This window comes from Pristiophorus japonicus, chromosome 4 (genome assembly GCF_044704955.1).
Source record: "Pristiophorus japonicus isolate sPriJap1 chromosome 4, sPriJap1.hap1, whole genome shotgun sequence".
Classification (NCBI taxonomy): domain Eukaryota; kingdom Metazoa; phylum Chordata; class Chondrichthyes; family Pristiophoridae; genus Pristiophorus; species Pristiophorus japonicus.
The window spans coordinates 153,283,707-153,298,473 of NC_091980.1; the positions used below are offsets into that span (position 1 = coordinate 153,283,707).

At 50.4% G+C, this 14,767-nt stretch overlaps 1 protein-coding gene across 1 annotated transcript in view; it reads right to left on the reverse strand.

The window, feature by feature from the left end:
- sptbn5 (spectrin, beta, non-erythrocytic 5) overlaps positions 1-14,767 on the reverse strand; it is a 635,480-nt gene that overhangs the window by 250,887 nt on the left and 369,826 nt on the right. Inside the window, exons 46-48 of the mRNA XM_070878655.1 lie at positions 10,394-10,556; positions 8,068-8,256; positions 6,258-6,335 (exon numbers count right to left, since the gene is read on the reverse strand). Of these exons, the coding sequence (XP_070734756.1) occupies positions 6,258-6,335; positions 8,068-8,256; positions 10,394-10,556 (430 nt within the window). The remainder of the gene's footprint in view (positions 1-6,257; positions 6,336-8,067; positions 8,257-10,393; positions 10,557-14,767) is intronic.

Sequence of the window (14,767 nt, forward strand, 5' to 3'; positions counted from 1 at the left end):
GTGTTTGATGGGACAATGCAGAGGGAGCTTTACTCTGTATCTAACCCCGTGCTGTACCTGCCCTGGGAGTGTTTGATGGGACAGTGTAGAGGGAGCTTTACTCTGTATCTAACCCCATGCTGTACCTGCCCTGGGAGTGTGTGATTGGGATAGTGTAGAGGGAGCTTTACTCTGTATCTAACCCGTGCTGTACCTGTCCTGGGAGTGTGTGATTGGGATAGTGTAGAGGGAGCTTTACTCTGTTTCTAACCCGTGCTGTACCTGTCCTGGGAGTGTGTGATTGGGATAGTGTAGAGGGAGCTTTACTCTGTATCTAACCCGTGCTGTACCTGCCCTGGGAGTGTGTGATTGGACAGTCTAGAGGGAGCTTTACTCTGTATCTAACCCCGTCTGTACCTGCCCTGGGATTGTTTGATGGGACAGTGTAGAGGGAGCTTTACTCTGTATCTAACCTGTGCTGTACCTGCCCTGGGAGTGTTTGATGGGCCAGTGCAGAGGGAGCTTTACTCTGTATCTAACCCGTGCTGTACCTGCCCTGGGAGTGTTTGATGGGACAGTGCAGAAGGAGCTTTAATCTGTATCTAACCCGTGCTGTACCTGCCCTGGGAGTGTTTGATGGGACAGTGTAGAGGGAGCTTTACTCTGTATCTAACCCGTGCTGTACCTGCCCTGGGAGTGTTTGATGGGACAGTGTAGAGGGAGCTTTACTCTGTATCTAACCCGTGCTGTATCTGCCCTGAGAGTGTTTGATGGGACAGTGCAGAGGGAGCTTTACTCTGTATCTAACCCGTGCTGTATCTGCCCTGAGAGTGTTTGATGGGACAGTGCAGAGGGAGCTTTACTCTGTATTTAACCCGTGCTGTACCTGCCCTGGGAGTGTTTGATGGGACAGTGTAGAGCGAGCTTTACTCTGTATCTAACCCCGTCTGTACCTGCCCTGGGAGTGTTTGATGGGACAGTGTAGAGCGAGCTTTACTCTGTATCTAACCCCGTGCTGTACCTGCCCTGGGAGTGTTTGATGGGACAGTGCAGAGGGAGCTTTACTCTGTATCTAACCTCGTCTGTACCTGCCCTGAGAGTGTTTGATGGGACAGTGTCGAGGGAGCTTTACTCTGTATCTAACCCCGTGCTGTACCTGCCCTGGGAGTGTTTGATGGGACAGTGTAGAGGGAGTTTTACTCTGTATCTAACCCATGCTGTAGCTGCCCTGGGAGTGTTTGATGGGACAGTGTAGAGGGAGCTTTACTCTGTATCTAACCCCGTGCTGTACCTGCCCTGGGAGTGTTTGATGGGACAGTGTAGAGCAAATTTTACTCTGTATCTAACCCATGCTGTACCTGCCCTGGGAGTGTTTGATGGGACAGTGTAGAGCGAGCTTCACTCTGTATCTAACCCCATGCTGTACCTGCCCTGGGAGTGTTTGATGGGACAGTGTAGAGGGAGCTTTACTCTGTATCTAACCCCATGCTGTACCTGCCCTGGGAGTGTTTGATGGGACAGTGCAGAGGGAGTTTTACTCTGTATCTAACCCATGCTGTACCTGCCCTGGGAGTGTTTGATGGGACAGTGCAGAGGGAGCTTTACTCTGTATCTAACCCGTGCTGTACCTGCCCTGGGAGTGATTGATGGGACAGTGCAGAGGGAGTTTTACTCTGTATCTAACCCATGCTGTACCTGCCCTGGGAGTGTGTGATTGGGATAGTGTAGAGGGAGCTTTACTCTGTATCTAACCCATGCTGTACCTGCCCTGGGAGTGTGTGATTGGGACAGTGTAGAGGGAGCTTTACTCTGTATCTAACCTCGTGCTGTACCTGCCCTGGGAGTGTTTGATGGGACAGTGCAGAGGGAGCTTTACTCTGTATCTAACCCCGTGCTGTACCTGTCCTGGGAGTGTTTGATGGGACAGTGTAGAGGGAGCTTTACTCTGTATCTAACCCCCTGTAACTGCCCTGGGAGTGTTTGATGGGACAGTGCAGAGGGAGCTTTACTCTGTATCTAACCCCGTGCTGTACCTGCCCTGGGAGTGTTTGATGGGACAGTGTAGAGGGAGCTTTACTCTGTATTTAACCCGTGCTGTACCTGCCCTGGGAGTGTTTGATGGGACAGTGTAGAGGGAGCTTTACTCTGTATCTAACCCCGTGCTGTACCTGCCCTGGGAGTGTTTGATGGGACAGTGCAGAGGGAGCTTTACTCTGTATCTAACCCCGTGCTGTACCTGCCCTGGGAGTGTTTGATGGGACAGTGTAGAGGGAGCTTTACTCTGTATCTAACCCATGCTGTACCTGCCCTGGGAGTGTTTGATGGGACAGTGTAGAGCGAGCTTTACTCTGTATCTAACCCCGTCTGTACCTGCCCTGGGAGTGTTTGATGGGACAGTGTAGAGCGAGCTTTACTCTGTATCTAACCCCGTGCTGTACCTGCCCTGGGAGTGTTTGATGGGACAGTGCAGAGGGAGCTTTACTCTGTATCTAACCTCGTCTGTACCTGCCCTGAGAGTGTTTGATGGGACAGTGTCGAGGGAGCTTTACTCTGTATCTAACCCCGTGCTGTACCTGCCCTGGGAGTGTTTGATGGGACAGTGTAGAGGGAGTTTTACTCTGTATCTAACCCATGCTGTAGCTGCCCTGGGAGTGTTTGATGGGACAGTGTAGAGGGAGCTTTACTCTGTATCTAACCCCGTGCTGTACCTGCCCTGGGAGTGTTTGATGGGACAGTGTAGAGCAAATTTTACTCTGTATCTAACCCATGCTGTACCTGCCCTGGGAGTGTTTGATGGGACAGTGTAGAGCGAGCTTCACTCTGTATCTAACCCCATGCTGTACCTGCCCTGGGAGTGTTTGATGGGACAGTGTAGAGGGAGCTTTACTCTGTATCTAACCCCATGCTGTACCTGCCCTGGGAGTGTTTGATGGGACAGTGCAGAGGGAGTTTTACTCTGTATCTAACCCATGCTGTACCTGCCCTGGGAGTGTTTGATGGGACAGTGCAGAGGGAGCTTTACTCTGTATCTAACCCGTGCTGTACCTGCCCTGGGAGTGTTTGATGGGACAGTGCAGAGGGAGTTTTACTCTGTATCTAACCCATGCTGTACCTGCCCTGGGAGTGTGTGATTGGGATAGTGTAGAGGGAGCTTTACTCTGTATCTAACCCATGCTGTACCTGCCCTGGGAGTGTGTGATTGGGACAGTGCAGAGGGAGTTTTACTCTGTATCTAACCTGAGCTGTACCTGCCCTGGGAGTGTTTGATGGGACAGTGCAGAGGGAGCTTTATTCTGTATCTAACCCCGTGCTGTACCTGCCCTGGGAGTGTTTGATGGGACAGTGCAGAGGGAGCTTTACTCTGTATCTAACCCCCTGTAACTGCCCTGGGAGTGTTTGATGGGACAGTGCTGAGGGAGCTTTACTCTGTATCTAACCCCGTGCTGTACCTGCCCTGGGAGTGTTTGATGGGACAGTGTAGAGGGAGCTTTACTCTGTATTTAACCCGTGCTGTACCTGCCCTGGGAGTGTTTGATGGGACAGTGTAGAGGGAGCTTTACTCTGTATCTAACCCCGTGCTGTACCTGCCCTGGGAGTGTTTGATGGGACAGTGCAGAGGGAGCTTTACTCTGTATCTAACCCCGTGCTGTACCTGCCCTGGGAGTGTTTGATGGGACAGTGTAGAGGGAGCTTTACTCTGTATTTAACCCCTTGTACCTGCCCTGGGAGTGTTTGATGGGACAGTGTAGAGGGAGCTTTACTCCGTATCTAACCCCGTGCTGTACCTGCCCTGGGAGTGTTTGATGGGACAGTATAGAGGGAGCTTTACTCTGTATCTAACCCGTGCTGTACCTGCCCTGGGAGTGTTTGATGGGACAGTGCAGAGGGAGCTTTACTCTGCATCTAACCCCGTGCTGTACCTGCCCTGGGAGTGTTTGATGGGACAGTGCAGAGGGAGCTTTACTCTGTATCTAACCCCGTGCTGTACCTGCCCTGGGAGTGTTTGATGGGACAGTGTAGAGGGAGCTTTACTCTGTATCTAACCCCCTGTACCTGCCCTGGGAGTGTTTGATGGGACAGTGTAGAGGGAGCTTTACTCTGTATCTAACCCCTGCTGTACCTGCCCTGGGAGTGTTTGATGGGACAGTGTAGAGGGAGCTTTACTCTGTATCTAACCCCATGCTGTACCTGCTCTGGGAGTGTGTGATTGGGATAGTGTAGAGGGAGCTTTACACTGTATCTAACCCGTGCTGTACCTGTCCTGGGAGTGTGTGATTGGGATAGTGTAGAGGGAGCTTTACTCTGTATCTAACCCGTGCTGTACCTGCCCTGGGAGTGTTTGATGGGACAGTGTAGAGGGAGCTTTACTCTGTATCTAACCCCCTGTACCTGCCCTGGGAGTGTTTGATGTGACAGTGGAGAAGGACCTTTACTCTGTATCTAACCCGCTGTACCTGCCCTGGGAGTGTTTGATGTGACAGTGGAGAGGGAGCTTTACTCTGTATCTAACCCGTGCTGTACCTGCCCTGGGAGTGTTTGATGGGACAGTGTAGAGGGAGCTTTACTCTGTATCTAACCCCGTGCTGTACCTGCCCTGGGAGTGTTTGATGGGACAGTGTAGAGGGAGTTTTACTCTGTATCTAACCCGTGCTGTACCTGCCCTGGGAGTGTTTGATGGGACAGTGTCGAGGGAGTTTTACTCTGTATCTAACCCGTGCTGTACCTGCCCTGGGAGTGTTTGATGGGACAATGCAGAGGGAGCTTTACTCTGTATCTAACCCCGTGCTGTACCTGCCCTGGGAGTGTTTGATGGGACAGTGTAGAGGGAGCTTTACTCTGTATCTAACCCCATGCTGTACCTGCCCTGGGAGTGTGTGATTGGGATAGTGTAGAGGGAGCTTTACTCTGTATCTAACCCGTGCTGTACCTGTCCTGGGAGTGTGTGATTGGGATAGTGTAGAGGGAGCTTTACTCTGTTTCTAACCCGTGCTGTACCTGTCCTGGGAGTGTGTGATTGGGATAGTGTAGAGGGAGCTTTACTCTGTATCTAACCCGTGCTGTACCTGCCCTGGGAGTGTGTGATTGGACAGTCTAGAGGGAGCTTTACTCTGTATCTAACCCCGTCTGTACCTGCCCTGGGATTGTTTGATGGGACAGTGTAGAGGGAGCTTTACTCTGTATCTAACCCGTGCTGTACCTGCCCTGGGAGTGTTTGATGGGCCAGTGCAGAGGGAGCTTTACTCTGTATCTAACCCGTGCTGTACCTGCCCTGGGAGTGTTTGATGGGACAGTGCAGAAGGAGCTTTAATCTGTATCTAACCCGTGCTGTACCTGCCCTGGGAGTGTTTGATGGGACAGTGTAGAGGGAGCTTTACTCTGTATCTAACCCGTGCTGTACCTGCCCTGGGAGTGTTTGATGGGACAGTGTAGAGGGAGCTTTACTCTGTATCTAACCCGTGCTGTATCTGCCCTGAGAGTGTTTGATGGGACAGTGCAGAGGGAGCTTTACTCTGTATCTAACCCGTGCTGTATCTGCCCTGAGAGTGTTTGATGGGACAGTGCAGAGGGAGCTTTACTCTGTATTTAACCCGTGCTGTACCTGCCCTGGGAGTGTTTGATGGGACAGTGTAGAGGGAGCTTTACTCTGTATTTAACCCGTGCTGTACCTGCCCTGGGAGTGTTTGATGGGACAGTGCAGAGGGAGCTTTACTCTGTATTTAACCCGTGCTGTACCTGCCCTGGGAGTGTTTGATGGGACAGTGTAGAGGGAGCTTTACTCTGTATCTAACCCGTGCTGTACCTGCCCTGGGAGTGTTTGATGGGACAGTGCAGAGGGAGCTTTACTCTGTATCTAACCCGTGCTGTACCTGCCCCGGGATTGTTTGATGGGACAGTGTAGAGGGAGCTTTACTCTGTATCTAACCCGTGCTGTACCTGCCCCGGGAGTGTTTGATGGGACAGTGTAGAGGGAGCTTTACTCTGTATCTAACCCCGTGCTGTACCTGCCCCGGGATTGTTTGATGGGACAGTGTAGAGGGAGCTTTACTCTTTATCTAACCTGTGCTGTACCTGCCCTGGGAGTATTTGATCGGGTATTGGGTGCCTGAATTGGAAATGTTGCATTTGCCAGGAATTACTTCACTGATCTTGATGAGCACAAACTGAAGAAGTAGCGTGTTGCAGCCTGTCCGCTCAGCTACACAGATTTGCCTTCATGAGTGTTGGGCTTGAGTCACCGACCCTTCCATGGCTTTGGTATTTGTTGGGAGGAAACCTACCCCGAGGTCCTCGTTGGCTAGGAATGCCTCCTTGCTGCTCAGCCAGCTCTCACTCTGCTCCACGTAGCCGTAGAATATCTGCAAGACACAAGGGTCCCAGCTTGAACCAACCAGCAACTCAGGAGCATGTTCTGAGCAGTTGGGCAGCAACTCACATGCACTATTTATATTTTTTAATCATTCCCATGCCCTGCCCATCCCAGGAACCCAGTGTTGTTGTGCTGAACAGAGGTGGTTGCACCACTTGCCAGGTTTGCCAAGCACTTGGCCTTTGACACACCCCCTCCCCTACCCCCCCAAACAGTGGAGACTGGGAACAAACTGAGTTCAGAACTGGGTGTGACCTATGGCACCAATCAGAATGCAAGCAAATTGCACCAGCGGCAGACATTTTGAAATGACCGATTACATTGCATTGTGAGGGGATTTAGCACACAGTGTTACAGCATCAATACACTCAGCATGGTTTACTCAGAGCAGTCACACTGTCACAATGCTGTAACATATTTGCTTCATGGGTTCTTTGCTTAAGAATTCATAGCAACACATTGCTATTAAGAACTAGTCGGTTTGTTAGCAAAGGTTTAACAATCACACTACACATTACCAGTTTATCCACCAGGCTCACAACCACCTGCCCCATCGTGGATCCCCCGAACCAACTGGCTGGGGTTTTATTGAGTCTTGTGAACATCATGTGACTGGCTCAGCCACTCACAATGCAACAGCTCTACAAATCTGTGAGCACACTCACAGCTGCATACATTACACTTACGGAGAGCCATATCAAACTGCGTCAGAGAGAATAGCATCTTCTGTACCTGTGTCAATGACAAATCTCCAAACTGTCCCCAGTCCTTTGGGCTTAATAGCCACATGGAGCACGGGTTTACCATCCCTTGATTCATTATCCCCACTCTGCTGTCGCCTTTTTTTTAAACATTCCTCCTGAACACTCCAGTGAGCCATTTTTTGGACATGACCAAGTCCTCTCTGAGGGCCTGTGGCGGAGCACTTCTGAACAACTTACTCATCACACGGCCTGCTATCTGAGTTAGGTTCACACTGTCTAGTATCCTCCAGGTGGCTGTTATATATGTAAACTTGTATATACCCTGTACAGCCACCAGAGGGCTCATCCCCTGGAATCCCAAGGGATCCCATAATCCTTTGTGAGCACAGGTACTTAAGGAGGCTTCACAGGTTGGAGAGGCACTCTGGAGACCTGCAATAAAATACTACGGTCACACTTTACTTTAAGCTCACAGTATCCAGTCAGACCCTTTCTTCATACATAACAGTGGCTGTGGCCTGTATTACCTGGTCTGAGTAACATTGAGTTTGATTGTACCCATCAGGACCAATGGCTATTCATATATCATAGAATCATAGAAATTTACAGCATGGAATGAGGCCGTTTCGGCCCATTGTGTCCGCACCGGCCGACCAACAGCTGTGCAACCTAATCCCACTTTCCAGCTCTTGGTCCATAGCCCTGCAGGTTACAGCACTTCAAGTGCACATCCCAGTACTTTTTAATTGTGGTGAGGGTTTCTGCCTCTACCAGTGAGTTCCAGACCCCCACCACCCTCTGGGTGAAGACATTTCCCCTCATATGTCCTCTAAACCGCCTACCAATTATTTTAAATGTATGCCCCACCTTGTTGTTGACCTCTCTGCTAAGGATGCAGTAACATTTCTCTCTAATTCACAATAGGTAACCAGGCAATATGCTGCCAAAAATCGATTTTGATGAATTGTTTGACAATATGAAGGCACGTGTACCCTCCCCTTGCCCGCCCGCCGGTACCTGCAGATCACGGGCCTCGGCCAGCCTGGTGCTACGATCCTGCCAAGCCTGGTTCAGAGTGGTCCAGGTCTCTTCCACCTTGGAAAGGGACTGCTTGATGTCCGGCGATGCATAGTGCCCTGCAGTCACTAGCTCAACAGCAACATTCTTCACAGCATCGAAACGCTCCCCTCTGGCCTGGATCTCAGTCTAAGAAACAAACAGAGACAGGCACACACACATACACGCGCAGACAGAAAAACAATCATACAGGCGCACACACACAGAAAAACACACACAAACACACACACGCCCAGACAGACATACACGCGTAGACGCACACACACAGAAAAACACGCACACAGGCAAACAGAAACACACACACGCGCACAGACAAACACACATACACACGCACACACACACGCGCACAGACAGACAGAAAAACACACACGTACAGGCCAAGAGAGAGACAGATGCACACATCCACAGATCCCCATACAGAGACACAGACAAAGCCCCGCAAAGAGAAATATACAAACTGACACCCGCCCCCCACCCCACCCCATACACAGACATGTTCCCACACACAGAGACAGACACATAGACAGATCCCCACACACACACACAGACAAATCCACACACAGACATACACACAGACAAATCCACACACAGACATGCACAAACACACACGCACACACAAAAAGTCAGCAACTTCTATAATCCTTCAGTACGTCACTCTGAACACTTCTTAAGGGTTTCAGCTCTCCTCCACCCCATTCTGTAACACCCCATGAAGTGAACACAAAAGGCCCAGGTTACGATAATTCACGACAGGGACACAATTCACACAACCGTTCCCACTGAATGGGAATTGAAATGAAAAAAATGAAATGAAAAAAAAATCAGCCATGATCTTATTGAATGGCCGACATCTGCTCCTATTTCTTATGAAATTCAGGCTCCCTCACCGGCTTGGTTGTACCCTTTAATACTTTTTATCGTCCAATAAGGCCAAAGCTTCACCACTACCCAATCTTTCCTCATAGCTCATCCTCTTTACACCTGGGATCATTCTTGTTCTCCGTCTCTGCATCTTTCTGATGGACCACTTGAATTTGGACCACAAGAACTTTAGAGGTGAGGTGTGACCATTGTCTCGAGCCTCAGCACAACCTCGCTACATTCTCACCCTCTCTCTGCCTCTCCGCAATGCCTTGATGTCGACAGTAATTGAGTCTCCTGTCATAGGGCCTTCAACAGTCTTCCTGCACCGACTCTATCCCCTTCACTGTAGACCCATATTCATTGGCATAAAAACAGAAAATGCTGGAAATAATGTCAGCATTTTCTATTTTACATTTCAGATTTCCAGCCTCTGCAGTATTTTGCTTTTCTGTATTTACTGAGAATCGATGCGTAGTTTACGGAGTGGTTTAAAGAATAACAACGTTCAAAGGGCCATAAAATCAGTAGGTAACAAAACACAGAGGAGGATAAATTTGGTCGCACCTTATTCGGGGCGGTGTCCCAGGTGGAGCGGTAATTTTAACACCTTGAAAAAGTTTTCACCCTCAGCATAGAAATTCGTTAGAATCGGTCAAAGAGCTGACGGAGGTATTAAATCAGCCGTTGCACACCAGAACTGGCGGGACGCTAACGAAAATGCCAGCACTAAATTTAATTGAGTCATTACACAGGGTTCAGAACCCGGGAAAAGCTGCGTCATAAAGGCGCGGCATAGTAATGCAGCCAGTAAAGTTTTCTAAATCACTTGTTTTCAACCTGAACTGTTATGTCTGTCTGCCGCTGCAAACTGGGAGGCTCACGCACCGTGCTGTGTGTAACCGTTGCACTGACTGTGACCACCGAGGGAAGCGCTTCCTCATTCCGTTAAGTAGCCGCCAGTTAACGACTCTGCAAGCCTGGACCGACTGTTTTCCCAGACGCTGTTCTTGGCGGGTGCTCAATGAGGCGGCCGCACCGAATTTACCGACCGGGGCACAAGCGTGGGCATTGTACCAGGAATACGTCAGGATCGGAGCGATCGTCAGCAGCCGGGCGCTACTGTTTTGTGCCCCCAGTGAGCCTCGAATGAATTTTCGGTCGGGGCGCTAAATGCTGCGCTCCCGGTCGGTAACCTCTGACCCTCCCATTATCGTCCCCTCTGGCCGCTAACTGAGGCGTTAGACAACCGGAAATCCAGCCCAATGTTTTGCTGGTAAAGGAACTATCCCTAGCTGAGTCCAGGTAGCCCTGAGCCTCAGCTGCCAGGATGTAGTTGGATCCTAGTTGTGCCCATCATGGTACATTGAGATTGTTTGATCAGCTCCCAGCACTGTGTACTTGCCTTTCTCTCTTGGTGTTCCTCGATCATGCTTTCTGCCTCTTGCTTACTCTTTGGCAAGCTCCCTTCCCTCATCGGGGCTTTCATCCACTGTGCCCAGTCTGTCAGCTCCCGGACAGTCCTGTTGAACTTCTGCAGCTGGTACGAGGCTTCCAGCTTCTCCTTCCTGCACAAATTGGAAATCAGCTGGAGCTAAAGTCAACAACTAAAGCAAGAAATCAGACAAAACGCACGACCTACCAACCTGAAAGCACAACCCTTTAAACCTCATCCATATACTGACAGTAACGGGGACTGTAGGTGAGAGCGGGACTGTAACTGTAACTGAGACTATTGTAAAGTCCTGACCCTGCAGTACAGACTTACACGAGGCACATGCTGAAGTTAAGGTCACTCTGGACCTGCATCTTTATTTCACAGCTCTCGAGTGCCACACTTGCCTGAGACCTGCCTTTATATACCTGTGTGGGACAGGTATGCAGTGTCTCCTGCAAGTGCACCCCTGGTGGTAAAGTATGCTTGTGGTTACAGGTCATATCTAGTTACAGTCATGTATAGCATGGTAAGATACAGTTATATACAGTAGTGTGAGATACACCCTCCCCCAAGGTCTTATTGTCTTTATAGATTCAGTCTCTCAGGTGGTCTACGCTCTCGTGTGGAGCGTCTTAGTTGTGGTTCAGTTGTTTGCCTTGGTGACTGTTCTTCTTTCGGTGTGATTGCTGGTATCTCGCCTGGGCTGTCTGTTTCGTTCAGTGTGATTGCTGGTATCTCGCCTGGGCTGTCTGTTGAGACTGCCCTTTCCTCAGGTTGTAACCTCTGTCTGTCCACCAGGTGTGGTGTGAGTTCCACATTGTAGTCTGCCTCTGGTTCTGCAGTGTTGTTGGTGAATCTACTTTTGACTTGGTCTACATGCCTCCGGCAGGTTTGGCCATTATCCATTTGTACAACCAGTAGCCTGTTTCCCTCTTTGTCTGTTACTGTCCCTGCAAGCCATTTGGGACCCCGGCCATAGTTTAGCACAAACACTTTGTTCACTATCTCATTCCACCTCCCCCTCGAATTTCAGTCATGGTATTCAGTTAGCTTCCGGCGCTTTGCCTCAACAATTTAATGCATGTCTCGGAGGATTAACGAGAGCCTAGTCTTTAAGATCCGTTTCATCAATAGTTGCGCGGGGGGAACCCCAGTCAACGAATGCGGACGAGATCTGTATGCCAGCAGCAGTCGCGACAGGCGGCTCTGCAACGTGGGACCTTGGATTTTAAGCATGCCTTGTTTAATGATCTGCACTGCTCGCTCCGCCTGGCCATTGGAGGCCGGCTTGAACGGTGCCGTCTTAACATGATTTATACCGTGGTCAACTATAAAATCTTGAAATTCTGCACTGGTGAAGCACGGACCATTATCACTGACCGATATGTCAGGAATTCCGTGCATTGCAAACATGGTTCTACGGCTCTGCACAGTGGTGGAGGTGGTGCTCGAGTTTAAAATGGTGCACTCGATCCACTTTGAAAATGCATCGAAGACTACGAGGAACATTTTGCCCATGAATGGGCCCGCATAGGCTACATGCACCCGCGACCATGGTTTGGTGGGCCAGGGGCTCAGGGTGGCCTCCCTGGGAGCATTACTGAGTTGGGCACAAGTTGTGCACCGCCGGACGCAGAGCTCCAAATCCGTGTCAATGCCAGGCCAGCAGACGTGGGATCTGGCTATGGCCTTCAAAAGGATGATCCCCGGGTGCTCGCGGTGGAGCTCCCGGACAAACTCCTCTCTGCCTCGCAGACGCATAACTACTCGGCTGCCCAACATCGGGCAGTCTGCCTGTAGTGATAGTTCATGCATACGCCTATGGAAAGGTTTGATCTCCGCGGGGCAGGCATCCTGAGCCTCTGCCCAGTCACCGGTTAGGACACATCTTTTTACTAAGGATAACGTGGGGTCGCTGGTCGTCCAGGCTCTGATTTGGCGAGCCGTCATGGGCGAACCTGTGGACTCAAAGCAATTGATTGCCATGACTATCTCACAGTCCTGTTCGTCAGACCCTTTCGTGGTCGCCAGGGGTAGCCTGCTGAGCGCGTCGGCACAGTTGTCTGTGCCTGGTCTGTGCCTTATAGTATAGTCATAGGACGCCAGCATGGGTGCCCACTGCTGAATGCACGCCGAGGCGTTGACATTTATTGCCTTGCACTCGGATAGGAGGGACGTGAGGGGTTTGTGGTCGGTTTCTAACGCGAACTTGGCCCCGAAAAGGTATTGGTGCATCTTTTTGACACCGTACACGCACGTGAGCGCCTCCTTCTCAACCATACTGTACTCGCGCTCCGCCCGCGAAAGTGACCTGGAGGCATACGCAATGGGTTGTAATTTACCCACATCATTGACATGCTGTAAAACGCACCCGACCCCGTACGCTGACGCATCACATGTAAGAACTAGCTTTTTACCTAGGTCAAAAAAGGGCTAAAACTCTGTTGGAACATAGAAGGTTGCGTGCCTTATTGAAGGCGCGTTTTTGGGCGTCCCCCCAAAACCAATCGCACCCCTTTCTGAGTAGCACATGAAGAGGCTCCAGCAGCATGCTCAAGTTCTGCATAAAGTTCCCAAAGTAATTGAGCAGCCCGAGAAAGGCACGCAGTTCTGAGACATTCCGGGGCCTGGGTGCCAGACGAATTGCTTCGGTTTTGGATTCTGTTGGGCGGATTCCATCAGCGGCAATCTTTCTGCCCAAAAATTCAACCTCGGGCGCGAGAAACAGACACTTGGATTTCTTAACTCTTAGGTCTACCCGATCCAATCGACTTAGTACTTCCTCCAAATTGCGGAGATGGGAGTCGGTGTCCCTGCCCGTGATGAGTATGTCATCTTGAAACACAACCGTCACCTGGATGGACTTGAGCAGACTCTCCATGTTGCGCTGGAATATAGCAGCTGCCGACCTGATGTCGAATGGGCATCGATTGTACATAAAAAGGCCTCGATGTGTGTTGATGGTGGTGAGTAGCTCAGACTCTTCGGTCAGTTCTTGTATCATATATGCAGATGTGAGATCTAGTTTCGAGAAAAGTTTTCCTCCAGCCAATGTGGCAAATAGGTCCTCCGCTCTGGGCAGCGGGTATTGGTCCTGTAGGGAGACTCTGTTTATGGTAGACTTGTAATCCCCACAGATTCGTACGGATCCATCAGGCTTCATGACGGGGACGATGGGACTTGCCCAGTCGCTAAATTCCACGGGTGAGATAATGCCTTCCCGCAGAAGCCTGTCCAGTTCATGTTCAATTTTTTCCCTCATCACATAAGGCACAGCTCTAACCTTGTGATGGACCAGTCTGGCTTCCTGTGTGATGTAGATTTTAACTTTAGCCCCTTTGAAGGTGCCCACACCTGGCTGAAAGAAATGTTCAAAATGACTTAGAACTGTTGAGCAGGAGGTCCGTTCCTCTGACGACATGGCGTGAACATCATCCCATTTTCAATTTAGTTTTGCCAGCCAGTTTCTCCCCAACAGTGCTGGGAGATCTCCGGAGACAATCCACAGGGGAAGTCAGTTCACCATCCCTTTGTGTGTGACTGAGAGCATGGCGCTGCCAAGGACTGGGACAATTTCTTTGGTATAGGTCCTTAGTTTGGTGTCGATCCTTGTGAGTTTTGGTCTGTTGCTTTTGTGCGGCCACAGCTGTTCAAATTGTTGGACGCTCATGAGAGATTGACTAGCTCCCATGTCCAGTTCCATGTTGACGGGTATCCCATTGAATAGGACCTTCATCATTATTGGAGGCGTCTTGTTGTAAGAACAGTGGACATTGATCGTGTTGACCCGCTGTACCTCGGCGTCCTGGGCACTGTCCCCACCGTCTTCTGGTCCGCTTTCTGACCCTTCTGATTCGTATACCAGCCGAGCTGCTGTTTATCTGCACATGCGAGCCAGATTCCCTGTATAGTTGCAGTTTCTGCAAACAGCTTGCTGAAATCGACACCCCTTTGTTGAGTGCCTTCCCGCACATCTCCAGCACAGACCACTTCCATTGTTCCAAAGAATGAGCTGCGTCTGGCTGATCTCTCTTGAGCTTCTCTCAGTCTGTAGTTGATTGCTCGCATTGTGGGTTGATGAGGTGTGAACGGCCGTTCATGTGGCCCTTGATGGCTTCTGGCGCTATTGCCTGCTGTTGAGGGCCTGCTCTCCTGCCTTTGTCTGTGTGTGGGGGTAGCGGCTTGTTCCGATGTTTCGTTAGTTGTCGTACCCGCAGTGTAGATCAACCTCGTTTCTTCTTCTCCTGCCAAAAATGTCTGTGCGACCAGTGCTGCTGCCTCTAGAGTCAAGTTCTTGGTCTCTATGAGCTTTTGGAATATGCCTGCGTGGACTATTCCTTC